Source organism: Agelaius phoeniceus, chromosome 4 (genome assembly GCF_051311805.1).
Source record: "Agelaius phoeniceus isolate bAgePho1 chromosome 4, bAgePho1.hap1, whole genome shotgun sequence".
NCBI lineage: Eukaryota > Metazoa > Chordata > Aves > Passeriformes > Icteridae > Agelaius > Agelaius phoeniceus.
Window position 1 is genome coordinate 14971200 of NC_135268.1, and position 16984 is coordinate 14988183.

The 16984-nt window shown below is 38.6% G+C and overlaps 1 protein-coding gene across 8 annotated transcripts in view; it reads left to right on the forward strand.

Moving 5' to 3' along the window:
* WDFY3 (WD repeat and FYVE domain containing 3) overlaps positions 1-16984 on the forward strand; it is a 152623-nt gene that overhangs the window by 56943 nt on the left and 78696 nt on the right. For all 8 annotated transcript variants that reach the window (XM_077176944.1, XM_077176948.1, XM_077176947.1 and 5 more), the window contains 6 exons: positions 391-514; positions 8167-8276; positions 9322-9483; positions 10571-10763; positions 13100-13286; positions 16017-16183. In XM_077176944.1, coding sequence (XP_077033059.1) covers positions 391-514; positions 8167-8276; positions 9322-9483; positions 10571-10763; positions 13100-13286; positions 16017-16183 — 943 coding nt within the window. The remainder of the gene's footprint in view (positions 1-390; positions 515-8166; positions 8277-9321; positions 9484-10570; positions 10764-13099; positions 13287-16016; positions 16184-16984) is intronic.

Consider the following 16984-nt stretch of genomic DNA (forward strand, 5'->3'; position numbering starts at 1 on the left):
TAAAAAACTTTACACATGTCATTATATTTAGTAGATAGTAAAGGAGTTTATCTTAAAAACAGAAGTCCTGTTGGAGAATTTGTTCTGGTACCTGTTCTTTACCTCATTAAGTGCAATCTCAGTCTTTTGGGGTTCTGCAGGGTTTTCATCTTGCAAGAAAACTTACAACTTTTTTTTCACCTCCATTCATCAGATTTTACCTCCCTGAATGAGGTCTGAATTCCAACCCTGACATATCTTAGAGCATGCACTGTGCAAACCAGTGCAGTGATGAATGCTGCAGCTTGTAAAGAAAAATTTGTAATCTCCATAGGAATACTTCTTCACAAAGGAACATGGTAGTGATCCTTGTAAATGGAATTATTTTAATGCATTTTTCTCTTGGTTTAGGTGTTTGGAAATGCTCCTCCAAGTACAATGACAGAGAAATTTTCTGACCTCCTGCAGTTTACTACTCAAGTGTCACGATTGATGGTGACTGAAATTCGACGGAGAGCATCAAATAAGTCCACAGGTATTGCATGGGGCACAAGGGTGGCCTTTTCCATATCTGTGCATCGTGATTTTCAGATCAGTCAGAATACTAAGAGCTGCCATTTACAGCAAATGTGCAGGCTCAGAAACTGAGTTTTTAGCAATGAAAATGTGTTGTCTTTTGTTCCTTTGTACTGAGGTAGAGAGGAGGAAGAGGTTAGAGGTTTCCTCCCTGGATTACAGAGAAAGCTGAGTTCCACAAAATTTCAACAGCTGCGACAGAGAGGTGTGAACTGAGTTGCATGACCTACTAGGAGAAGGAGGCCAAGAACATGCATGCGAACAGCTGCTGTTTCTTGCCTGAGGTGCCTGTTGGTGGTGTGTTGTGTCACTTGGATATGTTAACATTCCAAAACTATGCATCTTAAATTAGCTGCTGCCCAGGAAGCTAATAAGATGTGAAAGTACAGAAAATCCCACATTCGGACCAACAATGCCAGCCCTAGAAAACTGTTAGTGGACTCCTCTGATTATTAAATGTCAGGGTGAGATTTGGTTCTGTTGACCCCTGCATGTATCAGAACCTGATGTTGTATTGGCAGTTGCATAACTGAGGACAGTGCACCAAGAGGGCAGTTTCATTAGCTTTCCTTTTAGTCTTCCTTTTCTGAAGAGGAGTGCTTCCAAGAAGTATCAAGTCTTTGCCTGCTAGATAATTTTAAGATCTGTGCTGTGTTCTCAGTTTGGATTTGGTGGTAAATGAAGACTGGAAAAGGCTCTGAAAATTATTGCACAGGAAGTCAGGAGTCACAAACTGTGCCAATTACAATATATTTCCATTTTAAGTGGAGTGACTAACAGTGAAGCAGTGAAACATTCCAGATGGCTAAACAGATATCATAGACCAAACCTGTTCTCTATGGGTAAACAGGCGCAAAATGTCTTTTCTTTGAGTATTAGGGGGAAATAAGTGTCCAACAGCCGTGCTGGCAGAACGGAGCTGTTTGCTTGACCTTTTTTCCCAGGGAACATCTGTTATGCCTGCTAGTCAGTTGGATTCTGTGGAGAATAACCATTTTTGTGTGTTACTTCAGCCATATCTCTGCTTATTGCTCCGAGATAATCCAGTTCTTAAAACCTCACAAGTCAGAGTTAGATTTTTGTTGATGGTGATGGTTTGGGGTATTTTTCATGGTTTCCACCCCACTTGGAAACTTGACCACAATGACTAAAAGGACAGTTTGGTGCTCTTCTAAGCTTTAATGTGATGAATACCAATGCTTGTATTAAAACAGAAAGCAGTCATTTTTCCTCTGTTATCAGGATTGCTGTTACTCTGGTCAGTAAACCTTTTTTAGACCTCAGGAAAGCCTGATGGGTCCATGTTGTGCAGTTAGATTGTGACTCTCTCGGTGGGACCAGTGAGTTGCAGTTTTCTCTCCAGAAATAACCAATTAACATGCTGTTAAAACTCAGTTTGTAGACTGCTGTGTTAAAATGGTTAGATACACACTTCCTGTGATGCTGATTTAAAAAAAAAAAAGAAATTATTGGCTTTTTAGAATATGTTTTATGTTAAAGACCTCATACTGTGTCTGTGGATTGTGAAGATTCTTGCATAATTTTTTTAGAACTACCATTCTTCTTGTGTCTCAAACACAAAGGTATAACATGTCTTAATAGTTGCTGACAGAAAATTATATCTCCTAACATGTTTTTAAAAGTAAAATACTTCAGTAGCAACAACATGCAGGAAATGTCTCTGGTAATGTACAAGTGCAAATTCCTGTTGGTATGAAGTGCTCCATGTAAGTCAACAAAATAGCTGAGCCTGTGTTAGAGACAAGCTTTCCATACAAGTCAACTTTTGATGGTTAATGACAGGGAAGAAATTTTGCAAGAACTTGATTTCTATAAATGTGTTGGCAGTATTTTACAGTGAGGAATGTGGTATGGTTAAATCTTGCCTGTCAGTATGTTGTGGTTGTTTGGGGTTTCTTTCTGTGGCTTGTTTTTTTGTTTCTTTGGTTGTTTTTTTTTTTTTTTCCTTTTGCTTTTTCTTTTTTTTCCCCCTACTCCATCTGATAATGGAACACAGGGCAATTATTTTCATCAGGCCTTTGAATATTTATGCTAATAGCTATGTGAGTAATGCCTGCCATGGTGGAGGCATATCTCAGTTATTCTTGGCAGACTGTAGTAGTTTTCTCAGAATAGTGTTTTGTGATTCAATAGTAACTGTGCCAGCACCCTGTCTTAAGTGGTCTCTGAACATTGCCATTGTAGTTGTGTGTTCAGCTACATTTCAACTGCTTTATTTCTCTGGTAGGGATAGTAAGAAAAATTAAGCAGTTACATCTGAGTTAAATTATCTTGCAGGCTTCAGTCTTTGCTGTACAACAGGGATGATTTTCTGGTGACAGCAGTTACTGTTTATGAGGATTAATGAATAGTTTCCCTTGCCGTGGACTGTCTAGTCTGTTTAGAAGATGGTGGGGTCATGGGTGAGATAGCTCTATATACTTGAGATTTTTAGCTGCCACATTTGTCACAAATAAGTCCAATTTTGTGTCTGAATTGATCAAAAAGTTGTGGTAGTACTATGTAAAATATATGTTCAAACATCTATTTCTAATATAGTCTCGGTTCTTTTCTTTTGGGAGCAAGTGCATCTGGCTCAGAGCTGAAAAACACTTCTGAAAAAAGGGACAGGCACAGCTGAAACTTGGTAGAACAATGTGGCTACTAATGGCTACTTTGGCTGGAGAGAAAGCACACTTTCATTTAATGTGTTTTTCTAAAGATATACTCTGGGTGAAGTTGGTGGTTCTGTGATTTTGCAGATATTTTAACAGCATGTCTTTAAACTAAGGTTGCTAGGGAAGGAATTGGAGAATATTCTGAGTTGGAAGGGAGCCGCAAGGATCATCAAGTTCAACTCTTAGGTCAGTGGCCCCTACATGAACTGTACCCATAACCTGGTGTTATTAGCACCAGGCTCTAACCAACACATCTCTTTCACTCTAAACAGCTTCTCCTACTTCATCAGTTGAGGGTGTGCAAACCTGTTATTTGGTGGATACTGGTTATTATTTGTGGTAGTGATTATTCCAGTTTTACTAAAATGGGTTTCTAACTCAGTCCTCTCCATTGTCTGCATCTCAAGTACACCAAATGACATCCAGTCAGGGCCCATTATTTAATGCATTAACATTTATCCCAGGGAGATTCAGAATGATTCCCTAAGTGATGGGCAGTCCTGCTACCTGGAAAGCCATACTGTAGACAGAATATGAATAAGTGGTTACAAGGACAAGTGAAACTGAAGAAGGGTAGAAAACTGAACACTGAGAAAGCAAAGTGGTGCATCAGAGGTCTGGAACTTTTTAGCCTCCCTTCAAAGACAGTTTCAAAACTTTGTTTGGTTTTTTGGTGATTTTATTTGGATAGCTAGTGTACATCACTGCTTTGTATACCTTCTAAGTTCAGTTAAGCTGTGTCATTATTAATTTCAGTCAGTTTTTAATTTAATATTCACAACATTTTTTGTTAATGTTTGTTACGGTATTTACTATTGAATGCTAGATTTATTTTTACTGTACTGCTGGGCTGTTCAGCTAATCCTTCCTACCTCCAGCACTTTCAGTTGTTTATACCGCCGGAACCTTGAGTGATTTTGTCTTTTTTAAAGGTTTATTTTTGGGGGGGTAGGAGGGGCGAGTTGGTTTGTTTTCAGTTTGATTTTTTTTTTCCCCCACCCTTCTTTTTAGTTTTTAGGGAGTGTTTTTCTTGGTTTGTTTGGTTTTGGGTTCGTTTTTTTGGGATTCTTATTTTTTTTTTTAGTTTGTGGGTTTTTGTGGGGGGAAGGGTTCTACCCCCAGTTTATTTCTTTTCCTCCTAATTTCACAGATTTGCTCAAACTGTTTCATCACTGAAAATCCTTTTAACTTCCTCAGGCATTTTTCTAGCAGATCTGCTGAAAGACTGTCATTATCTCATCATCAAACCATTTTGGGAGATAAGTTGATAAACATCTATCATCATTGCAGAAAACCACATCTGCGGTTGATATTTGGCCTCTGAGAATGCCTACCTTTATTCTTCTTAAAGATTCATTAATCTTCAAACTAATGGGTTTTTTGGGGTTTTGGTTTGGTTTTTTTTTTTTAGTTAATCTCTGTCACATCAGCAGAACTAATTTTATGTTTATCCTTAATCCACAGAAGTTATTATAATTTGTTTAAGTGCATCTTGCATTTGGGTGAATTACAGATGATAATCGAAGGGACCTTCTGCTATTAAGGTGCGTTTCAGGCTCCTTAATGAAGTCTGAAGTTTTCCTGATAGGGAGTATCTTTGTCAATAAAAGAAGTGCACTTAGGGGCTGCTTTCAGACTTTTTTAGGTATGTTAACTTTTCTTCTGAGAAGAGACTGTTGGAAATTATTTTGCATGCTGGAATTGCACATCTTTTCATTGCATATATATGTTCCTCCTATTCTGTGGGGGACTTTGCTTTATAAGGTGATTCTGGTTTGTGTTTATTGAAATTGCTCTGGAAGGGAAAAAGAAGTGTCCTGTCAGCTACTATTCATTAAAAGCCAGTTCTGATCAACAACTCCTATATCTTATTACTTTTGGTCAATCTTTCTGTTTGCTTTTGGTGCTTTCTACCACATCTTATGCAAGGCAAGTGTAGTACAATATAGTGCCTTTCCAAGAGATCCTAGAAAGTGTTCTTTTATCATCTGCCTTAGTGAGGCTAGAAGCTGGCACAGTTGGGTTGTTTATCTCCGGATGGGCAGCCCTCCATTCCTGCACACTGCAAAGGCATCAGCCACTTCATATCTGCCACGTGTGATGACAGCCCAACTCTGCTCCTGATGATGGAAGGCAGACTTTGTGCCATCACGTTTTTATTTGGGTTGATACTTCTCTCTTACTATCTAGGTAGTTGGAATTATTTGTATTCTGTAACTTTAGATACCTGACTGTGTCTTCAGGCATTTCCCAAAAGAAGAAGCAGAGACTTCAAGAAGGCTCCATTAGAGAAGGGATCCCTGACTTCAGCTTCACCTTCAGCACCTCCTGACACACCCTTCCATACCTTTGACTGCACCTCCCCTCCCACCCTTGGCAGATGAACAGATTTTTTTTTTCAGTAATATTGCCCTCCAGAATAAGTTTTACAGAAGTCTGATTATGCTGTTATATGCTGTTTATGGTTCTCGATCATCTAACTAAAAGCTTCTTGTACTAAATTTGCCCTTAGTGCTATTGTTATAGGCAACAACATTGCTTGCAGTGCTTGTAGCGTGATTTTTGCTACCCATCTGAATTACTCTAATCCCACTGCTTGCTACCTTTTGGTTTTCTGAAGTCCAGGATGCAGTGCACTTCTTACACATGAGAAAAATCTTGTTGTTTGATTCTACCAAGCCTCTATCCCATATATACTAAATCCATGCTGGAAAATCTGACTCCTGTGTATTAACCATGTAACTACATAGTCATGGTCATACTCATATGTACATGCTTGCACCATTGTCTCAGTAGGTATATTTACATATTATTTTATAGGGTTTTCTCTTTGCCTTTTTGCTGTTTTTACTAGTTAGCATATCCTGCTCCTGTGCTGGCTTTCTTCTGCAGCAGAAGTTGAAGGACTAAGGACATCTGAGTGGGGCACATAGAGGATGTTATATTAAATGATGTCTTGGGCTCTTCAAAAACAGGGGAAAGGTACAAGGAATAAATTAAGACTAGTGCTGATGATAGAAGGTAATCTTAAATGATAGCGCTATCAAATTTGCTCAGAGCAGATGACAAGAGAACGTGTTCCAGCACTTAAAATGCTGTCTGTGTTTTAGGTAGTGCTTAATTAAGAGTGACAGTTTTGAAACTGCTATTTATAGTGTTCAACTGCTATGCCAGGATGCCAGCAGCATGACAACTTCAGAAGCATGGACTTAACCCCTGAGTTTCACTTTCAAAGATAACTGAACCAGCCCTTATTCCATAGGTGGCTTTGGAGACTGTGCCCAAAGGAGGCTGTGTACACCCAGTTTGGTGTGCAGTCTCTTGCAGGCAGAGACTGATTGCCCAGCTCTGTCTGTGGTGGGATAGAAAAGTAATAGGCCTACAAAATCACTCCTTATGCTGTGCTAGTGGGGCACTTGTAGCAGCAGGGCATGCTTTAGACATGCTTGGCTCTCAGAACTGAGGAAAACCAGCTTTTGTCAGGAATTCTGGCATTTTGCCTATGCCTTTAGTATAGGGAATGCAAGTGTGTCATGGCTGTTGTGCTTGCTAGGTTGGCCTGTTCATATACCCAACCATCTGACCAGTGCTTTGCACCGATAGTTTCAGGTCAGCTTGCTGGGAAATTCCTACTTGTCCTTGTTTGTGTGAGTTTTATAAATTGCCTTACTTTTCACCGTGGTATCTCAAACTTTATCTCAATCTCATGGAGGGAAGTGGTAGGGGCCTCTCCTTACTTTAGCACCAGAATTGGAAAAGCCAGCGGTTTGTACAAAAGTTTGTTATGGAAAAAAGTCTGCCCGACAGAAACATGAGAGAGGAGCTGTTGAACAAATGAAGCAAATCTGCACAGCTTACAGTGTGATGCTTCAGAAAGTGATCTTCTCACTGTAATTGATACTACAAGTTTGATAAGTACTTGGCCATATGAAATGTGCTGCCTTTCAAATAAACTTCCCAGGTGTGTGCTGGGGAATCTCAACAGCAGGTGAAGCAACCAAGCCAATATTAAAATAGGATTTTTCTTCAGTTGCAGATTTATTCCTCCATTAGTAATTTCTTTGTAATTTCTTTTTTTATGTGATATTATTCTCCTTCCTTTTCTGCCCTAGTTGACACTAAAAGCACAGGAGATGATTGATACACAGTTATTAATGAAAAATGTTTTTAGATATCTCTTAAAGGTAATGGGCAGACATCACAACTGGCATTTTAGACTTCTTACATAAGTGTGTATTCATGCAGCAGTGATGATACAGGGTTGCATTTTCTCTTGATTTATTTATTGAGGCTGATAACTTGTTTACTAGTTTGAGTATTTGTCTTTGGCTCTGACTGATATGGAATAGCATCCAGAAGTGGTTCTCAATCATAAGAATTATCTGTAAGCTGTTACTGTTTTCATTCTCAAAAAATAGATGGGGATGTGGTAATTGCTGATTATACTCTCAATGTTACTTTTTTTCCTGGTTTTTTATTCCTTTTGTCTTTCAGCACTTCTGCTTCCCCAAAATCCCCATTATCATCCATACTGTTGTTTTAGTGCAGCTTTTTTTTCAGAAATTTCAGCTATTTCCACAGAGGCTGCTAATTGATGGTGACTTCATGTCCTTGGAAAAAATATATTATATATTGATAAAGCAAAACTGCTCTAACAGATGTCGCTGCAGGTTACTCAAATCTGTCTGCTGGTCAAAGGATGATGCATGACCAAAGAATGTACTTCTTGCAGCCTTGCCAGTGTAAAAGCCAGTGTATGTGTAAGACTGGAATGTGTGTCTGGAAGGCATAGGCCTAACCTAGTCCCTTTTTTAAGTAGTGCTGTAAAGGTGAATTTATGCTCAGTGCTTGGGGCTGCTGAGAGGATGCGTTCCTTTCTGCAGACTAGCAGACTAAGTTCTTACTGCTTTTTTTCTTTTTACTGCCCCTACAGAGGCTGCAAGTCGTGCCATAGTCCAGTTTCTGGAGGTCAATCAAAGTGAAGAAGCAAGTAGAGGTTGGATGCTGCTCACCACAATCAATTTACTAGCTTCATCAGGACAGGTTAGTCTGAAACAGCAAAGTTACAGATAAATTATGGAGTGGAAGAGACAAAAGCAATAATAAAATCAGCTGCATGAACACTCACCAAAAGATGTAACTATATTCTGCTTTTCTGTGTTAAGATCCTCTTTCTCTTGTATTGTCACAGGACTTATGCTTTAGCTCCTTGTGGTTTCAGTTGCCCGAAAAAAGAGTAGTTTTGGGACTTGAATTTATAATGTTCTTTTGAATAATGCATGCGACTTTTTATTACTGCCCAAAGGTTTCTCTTGCATACTGCTGCTTAGTGCCCCATGAGATGCATGTCACATAGAGCACCTAAATAGTTCAGACCTTGAACTTTGCACACCTCACTGGAGGAGGGCCACAGCAGCTGGAAAAAGCAAGGCCAGCAGCAGTGGTATGGGGGTGGTAGTGAATCATTCCTGCCTCTGCTTCTGGTGCTGTGCTCCATCAGAGATCTTTCTGTGGCAGTATACTGGGCAGCTGTGTGGTTTGTTATTTCTGCTCTAATCTGCCTTTGTAATTCAGCACATCATTTTATCTCTGTTTTAGTATGTCACCAGCCTCCACACCAATTTGTCTTTTCTTCCTACTGATGCTTTCATATTTTCTACTACCTTGCTTCTTACAGCTCCTTACACCTTCTTGCCAAGTGAGAGCATAAATTGAAATGTCCTCCTCTCACTCCCATTTCTCCTACTACAAAGAATTGATAGCTGATGAGGGCTTTGCTGAAGGTCTTGTAATTAACTTGTTAACTTCTGTTGGCAGAGACTGACAGGTTTTGTTTCTGCCCTGTGCATTGATTGCTCTGAACTGTGGCTATGAGGTGCTGTTGTCATGTAAATAAATCATCCTATTTTTAAAATTACTGTTTGGATAGGCACTCAAGAATAGATGGTGAATCTGTACTGCTGTGTCAACACATCGCCAAAGGTGTGAGAAAGAAAAACCAGCATTTCAATCAACTGCATTATTATTGATGTTTGGAATATACAATATGCTGAACTGATATTTTTTGCTGTGTTTTCTTCTTCCTCAGAAAACTGTGGACTGCATGACTACAATGTCAGTGCCTTCCACACTTGTTAAATGTCTGTATCTGTTTTTTGACCTTCCACACGTGCCTGAGGTAGTTGGAGGAGCACAGAATGAGCTACCTCTCGCAGAGCGCCGAGCGCTACTACAGAAAGTCTTTGTACAGGTAAGAAAGGTTAAATAGGTCAGGGAATTTGCAGGAGGAATGTGAATACTCCATGTGAGCAAAGTCTAGAAACTTTTCACTTGAGCCAGGTTTTACTTTTCCTTGATTCTTAAAAAACCGATAGCTAAGAGAGAGGTGGATTTTCCTGCAAGCACAGTTGAGGGTAAATTCCCACTCCTCCTCTGTTTTTTTTTCTTTGACAAATACCTCTTGCACAGAAATCTGTGCTGCTTTTCTGTACAGATATTTAAAAGAGCAACATGTGGACTACTATTCTGTTTTCATCTAACTGGTCCTAGTACTTGTTACCTTTGGCTGTTACTGATTGAAATAGATGTAAAAAAAGGCTAGTATTGATAATAAAGTGGTGCTCTCAAATGAACTGACTGGAATGAGTGAGATTTCAGACCTCCCCATCCAGTTGCAGACAGCCTCTCTCCAGTTTTCTGAGAGGGAGCCTGAGTTTTTCCTGCATGGGATGCAAAAAATCAAACATTTCAAAACATGCAGAAAAGGGAGTGCGATGTAGTAGTTTCACTTACACAGCTGCATTTTGTCTTGGTTTTGGTAATTAGGAAATTCAGACCAGGTGCCAGTTATTCAGGTAGGTTTGCAGTTTTGCTGTAGCCTTTCCTGACAAACTTAATTTGACCAAAATGTTATGGTTGCTGCTGTGCCAACAACCCATCAATAGCCTTCTTCCTGCATTAGGAAGGGATACAGCAGTTTTCCTCACAAGGCTTCTCCCTCAGTGCAGAATTTAAACCTGCAAATTAAGCAACTGGCAGATTCTCCAAGAATGGAATATTCTGGTATCCATGCAAATATGCTGTGTCAGCCAAAGAGATTTAAATTCTGCTTCCAGTCTTCTGGTAAGCATTTTAAACTGAACTGGGACTTGAAATAACCATATGTCACATAACCTTGTATTGTTTTCAAAGTATAGGAACACACAAAGAGAAAACAGCAAATTACCTTTTTTAACATGTTTCCTCACTGGAAGAATGTTTCACCTTTTACTAAGTCTAGGCAAAATTTTCAGTGATAAAGGTATTAATGCTAGTTGTTTAATGACTTCCTATTTCAGATCCTAGTAAAATTGTGCAGTTTTGTGTCCCCGGCGGAAGAACTGGCTCAGAAGGATGATCTCCAGCTTCTATTCAGTGCAATAACCTCATGGTGCCCTCCCTATAACCTGCCTTGGAGGAAGAGTGCAGGAGAAGTACTAATGACCATATCTCGTCATGGCCTTAGTGTCAATGTAGTGAAATACATCCATGGTATGTCTCTTGCTTTAGTATTACTTATTGGGATTTTTTTCCTGCTCTTCTTTCATTTCTTATTTGGGAAATAGGCATGAAAATAATAGGGAAGCTTCTAGGCTTTTGGTTTGGACATGTGCTATTTTACATACAGATGACATTTCTAAGCTGTTATGTAGTGAGAGAGCTGAGTCTGTCTCATTCACCTTTCAGTTTAATCTGGAAGGATAGTTTCATGTAGCATTTGGTGTAGCATTCATGATAACCAAAAGGAAAGGCTTTTGGTAACTTCAGTAACTGCCTGTATTGAAAAACATTTGCTGTGAAGATGCATTAATTCTTAGCAGGCAGCTGTCTTCCTCCCCTGTGGTCCAGCCCAGCTTTCCCAACCCAAGGATGTTGTTTCTAGGGCCTTGCCTGTGGAGGCTCTTTGCTTGGCTGAGAACCATACCTGTGCTGGATGGGTTTGGAGCCCTTGTGTTTTCCCTGGTCTGTCACTGACTGGATTGCTGACACTTCAGTCAGTCTGCGTTTCTTCTGCCAGGCCCTCATCTTCCCCACCTTGCTTTACAGATTGAAGATTTTGTGCACTCTGAAGGCCAAGTTAAGTTAACTCATGGGCTTAATCCAGCTTGTAAGTCACTAAATGAATGAAGCATCCAGAATCATTCCAGTTTGTCTCCTGTCCATTTTTAAGACAAGTAGATCCTGGCTGTTGCTGGCATGGAAACTGTACAGGGACATTAGCTGGTTACAGATTTTGGTAGCTAATGAAAGCAGTACTTAAGTCATCATCTATCTTTGCAAGGAGTTGGTAAAAAGGGAGGTGCCAAGCTGGTTGACAACTTGCAGATGAAAACCAGTGTTGGAGAGGATATTAGCTGTCTGGAAGCAGCTTGCATACAAATTCTTCTTTTTGCACTAATTGAAAACCATATGGGTGTTTAGGTATGCAGGACTTGAGGTAAGAAATCTGATAAAATAGGTTTCTAATATTATATTTAAGGCCTTTAGACTGAGGGGCAACATAGGAAGCCTTTGTAGTTTTTAATTGGACTGACTGTTGGAGTGAACTAACATCCTTACACATTTTAGCAGTATACACCTACTGGAAAAGAAGAAACCCACAATTTTGGGTTGCTCACACCCTGAGAAACAAGTGGCTACAAGACTCTATATTGATAGTTTATTGAATACATCACCCTGCTCTCACATGTTTCAGAGAAAATTTCAGTCTGTTTTTTTTTTCTTCTGCTAGCAGTGTGTTTCCAATTCCAGTCAAAAAGATGTGAATGTACAGTATCACTCAAAGCACAGCGTAGTCACCAGTTGAGTGTTTTTAGGACTTAAAAGGTGATAGGCTTCTGGTGGGCTTTTGATGAGTGTAGAAGGTGTATGTATATGTGTGAAGCTGTTATTAAGTGCAACAAAGAAAATAACTGGAGTTTTGACTGTCATTTGGCGTGTTACAGTTGCTACCATTATTACTTCTCTATGGGCTTGATCCATAGAGGAGGGAAGCTGGTGTGTGGAAAAATACTCTAGGTTCTTTAAAAAGTGAAATGGAGTTTTAGAAAGAAAGCCAGTAAGCATTACCTCTTTCTTTTTGATTAAAAAAGTGAACCTGACTTAAGAGATAACAACATCTGTCACAAGACTCAACTTATATTCAGGAAAAATTTAAGATATTTCATCATACGCAAAGGAAGTATCCTTTTATGCTCTCATGCTCTGATTTAACCTCTGGGAAATTTTGTTATCAATCTAGCTAGAAAGATTTGTGCATCTTTAAAACAGAGTGCAACTTAAAATCTCACTATAGATTTGAGGAAACTTTGTTACTGACCTACTGAACTGATGGAATATGAGAATTATGCAGGGCAAGGCAACTATGTCTCTTTGATGCCAGCTAATGAAATGCCAGCCAGAGAAAGGAATAAGATGACAAGTTGTAAGGGTTTATATGTATGAATTTAATAACACTTCAAGTTAGCGCTTTGTATAACTTTGTGTTTTAAAAGAAAAAATATGGTTTAGAATTACTTGCAGTTGCCATATTTGTCTTTTTATTTTGTTGAGTTATCTGGTCAGACTTTTAAGGTAAAAATTAGTATTTATCTACACAGTTTCCTCCTTCAAGAGTAAAGGTTGTAAAAGGGAGGAAGAGGTTGGCAAAAAGAGGTTGGGGTTCTGATCCAAAGCCATTTGAGAATCCTTCTCATCCTCAAGTAGTATTAAGTGTTCTGTGACAAGAGATACTTGAATTTTATTGCTGTGTTTTGTGTGTTGGTTATGCCTCTTGCTGTCATTAATGTCAGTAAAATCCTAAATTTATCCACTGCAATTCTTTTCAGAAAAGGAATGTTTGTCCACATGTGTCCAGAACATGCAGCAGTCTGATGACCTTTCTCCCCTAGAAATAGTTGAGATGTTTGCTGGACTTTCTTGTTTTCTCAAAGACTCCAGTGATGTTTCCCAAACGTTGTTGGATGATTTTAGGATATGGCAAGGATACAACTTCCTCTGTGACCTTCTCCTCAGGTAGGCAAAAATGCTTGAAGAAATGTAGACAGATCACTGAGAATTTTTCAAAAATAGTTTTCTTAATAAAGAGTAGATTAATAGGTTTAAACAATAAGTGATTATAGATAATTATGGAATTAAGATATTAAGATCAAAACATTGAATTCTGTGTTTCTCTTCATTTATTAAACTACATTGTTGAACTTCTTGTTCTTTAGTACTGGTTTATTACTAAGTGTTTCTTGCTTTGGAAAGATAGCAGTTGCTTAAAAAAACTGGTACTAAATATTTAAAGAGTATCCAGAACATAAAATTTTGGCTGCAACTAGTGATTTTTGAGTGGTTGGAGTTTGTTTTGTTTTGCCTAAGGGAGTGGTTTAGTGGTGGGCTTGGCTGTGTTGGGTTAACAGCTGGACTCAATGATCTTGAGGGTCTTTTCCAACTTAAATAATTCTATAATTATTGTCTTATCATGCTATCATAATGAAAAATCCCATATGTAAATGTGGTGAATCCTATGAGGGAATAGGGTTTTTTTCCTAATTAAAAGTACTTCTAGGCTGCTAATGCATTAAAAAATATGGTAATGAAAATGCCTGCCCAAAAAACCTTTGGTATATGATTTATCCATGATCTCTTTTTTCTTTCCATGAAAGAAACTTCTTTAATTTTCTGACTAAGAAAGAAAAGAGTGTCTATTGCTTTATTTGTGTAAAATCTCTGTAAAGTCTGTGTTGCTTTGTTTGAATATGAAGTTCTGAAGAAGAATGCTTAGCTGTTGCTATTGTAAAATATATATATTTTATGAATCCAAGGTACATACTGGATAACTATAAGTGTACGCCTTATGAAGTATATTTGGGTCAAAGATGCTTCAGACATTATTACTAAGAAATGCCAATGTTGTTATCTCCCTATTTTTGGTGTTAGTATGCTGAAGTTTGGCACCCAAATATTTGAACTAAATTTTCCACTACATTATATACTTCTTAGGGGAATTTCTATTTGTTTTAAATGGATACCAGACATAGGCATGGCATTTGACATTTTTAATCACACTTAAAATAACTCATAAGTTACCTTTGGTGCCACAAAAGCTAAAGCACCTGTTAAGGAATTGTTATTTTTCTTGTAATATAAGTGGAGTTTTGGAGTATGTTATATTCACTAATGCATTAATTCAAAGTAGTAAAATTCAAATGCAGTTGTTTTCCAGAAACTGTCAGCCAGAGTTTAGGGGAAATATGAGGGGAGCATGCTGTCATGTTACATGTTGAGGTACTAAAGTGATTCTCTGTAGATCAAGTGTTTTAAACAAATTCTCCCCTAAGCTTGCATATCCTTAGATCAAAGAATGGGGGATCCCTGCCAAATATATAGGAAGCCTAGGGATTTGAATGTCTCATTGAAAAAGGAGGACACCTGGGATCATCAGGTGACATCAGTAAAGGTTAATAGCATAGGAATGTGTTATCCTCATTTCTTCCTGAGGGGATTTTCTAGAAGAAAATAGTTCCTTTCAAGAAACAGTGATCTTGAATGAGCCCATGCATTGGTCAGTGATGGACGACAGTGATGTATTCTCCCTGGTTGGCTCAAACCTGCCTACAGAGACTTGTTCACTCTGGGGCACTTTTATGATGATAACTGTCACGTGAGGGTAGGAAATCTGGGCACTGGGTCTCAAGCTGCAAAGAAGAAAGGCTTTGGAGCTGGAAAAGCAGAAGGATGTGTGAAGAAGGTGGCTCAGTAAGAAATTGCAGAAGATCTGTGCGGGCAGGAGGAGCACTTTGGTAATTTCATCTGGATGATGTGAAAGGGCATGTGGGCATGTGGAGGATTAGTAGAATGATAATAGGTGAGCTCTGTGCTTCTGTAGAGGTTGTTTGCAGGAGGTTCTTGTTTGAAGGAGGTTCCTTCCTCAGCCACATCTGGCTGAGAAGAAGATGGAGGATGCAGAATGAGCTGCTTGTAAAGGGCTCCCACAATCATTTGTCAGCAAGAAGCAAAACAGAGCTTGCACTGCCTGAGTCTATAGAAGAATGTGGACCCCAGTTTACTCCTGAGATCTACAGTTAGTAAATAATTAAACATGGTTTTGTTTGTGGTGAAGTAGCAGGAAAATGAGGATGGTGTTAGGATTCAGAGTCAGTTTTTAGGATTTGGTCTGATGGTGTGTTCCTGTCAGTAAAGGGTTGGAATGGGATTAGCATTTCCATTCTCTTGTGTTCAAAGGTGCTAAGAGTTTGTAGTTCTAGTGAGCGTGCTTCATCCCATGCTTGTGAGTGCTAGGCCTTTACCAAGATACCATTTCATTAGCACAAAATACTCACTCTCAAAGTGGCAGATGTAGTCTAGCAAGTTAATTACAGATCTATTTAATTACAGACTATCATATACTTTCCTATACAGTATCTTCATGTCTGTGAGAGGATTCTTAATGTAATTTTTCATGTCTCTCTGCTGACTGTTGAGTTCAAGGAGAGATTTGTGAGGTAAATTCCTATGGCAAATAACTGTTTGCTCTTTTAAGTCCAACGTTTGAATAATCTAATGGTATGACATATGGACATGGAAAATACTGCAGGAATCAGGCAGTAAAATTAGTCTCTAAACTGATAGAACAAAACAGACCTTACTGAAGTGATTTGATTCAGATAAACTAGTGCTGCTAACTTGATCCTTACTGAAGTGATTTGATTCAGATAAACTAGTGCTGCTAACTTGATCCTATTGTATTTTCTTTAGGTTAGAACAGGCAAAAGAAGCTGAATCTAAGGATGCTTTGAAGGACTTAGTTAATTTGATAACTTCCTTAACAACATATGGTGTCAATGAATTAAAGCCTGCTGGTGTTACCACTGGAGTACCTTTCCTGCTACCTGGATTTGCAGTCCCACAGCCTGCAGGCAAAGGTGAGTCTGCTTTCTTTCTCTCTCAGTTTACTTTTTTTGTTGTTCTATGTGCAAGTGACAAGATACAGAGCCAGCTGTGTATTGCACAAACCCTTTGCAACTAAGTCTAAGTTATTTACCTAAGATTCTGTATCAAATACTCAGTTATTTTGGTCTCAAATATTTTATTTTGGGCTTGGTACCCAAAGAAGAAAGCTTAGGTCTTTTGTGTTTGAGGACAGGTCCAGCCTCTTCACTGCAGAGCTTGCAGAGTTGACAGTTTTCTATGTGGAGATTTGAATAGATTATCTTACTGGAGAGATGCACTGATTTGATTTATAGTGTTTTAAGCTGCTCTCTTACTAAATTGATATGAAAGGCTGATGTGCTGGCTTGATATTTTTTTTTGTTTGGTTTTTTTGGGGTTTTTTTTTTTGGTTGGTTTTTTTTTGGTTTTTTTTTTTTTTTTGTTTGTTTGGTTTTTTGTTTGTTTGTTTTTGGGGTTTTTTGGTTTTTAAATCCTTCCCCTTTTCCACTTTGCTTTCTGCTAGCTTTTGTCAGCTCAGGCAAATGTAACTTGTGAACTGAAATTGTTATTTCATCACCACTGTGATCAGAGCGATAAAATCTGTGATGTGTTTGAAACCAGTCAATTACAATTTGGAGATAAGGTTGAGGAAGTCTTGGGGGACAAAGGGTTGTATAAAAATAAACTCATGTTTCATATCCTGTGCATAAACTTAAAATTCAGGTTAGTCTTGTATGTAACTAAGGAGTTTGGAATTTAATGGTGACTGTAGAGCTACTTTGAACTTTTATGAG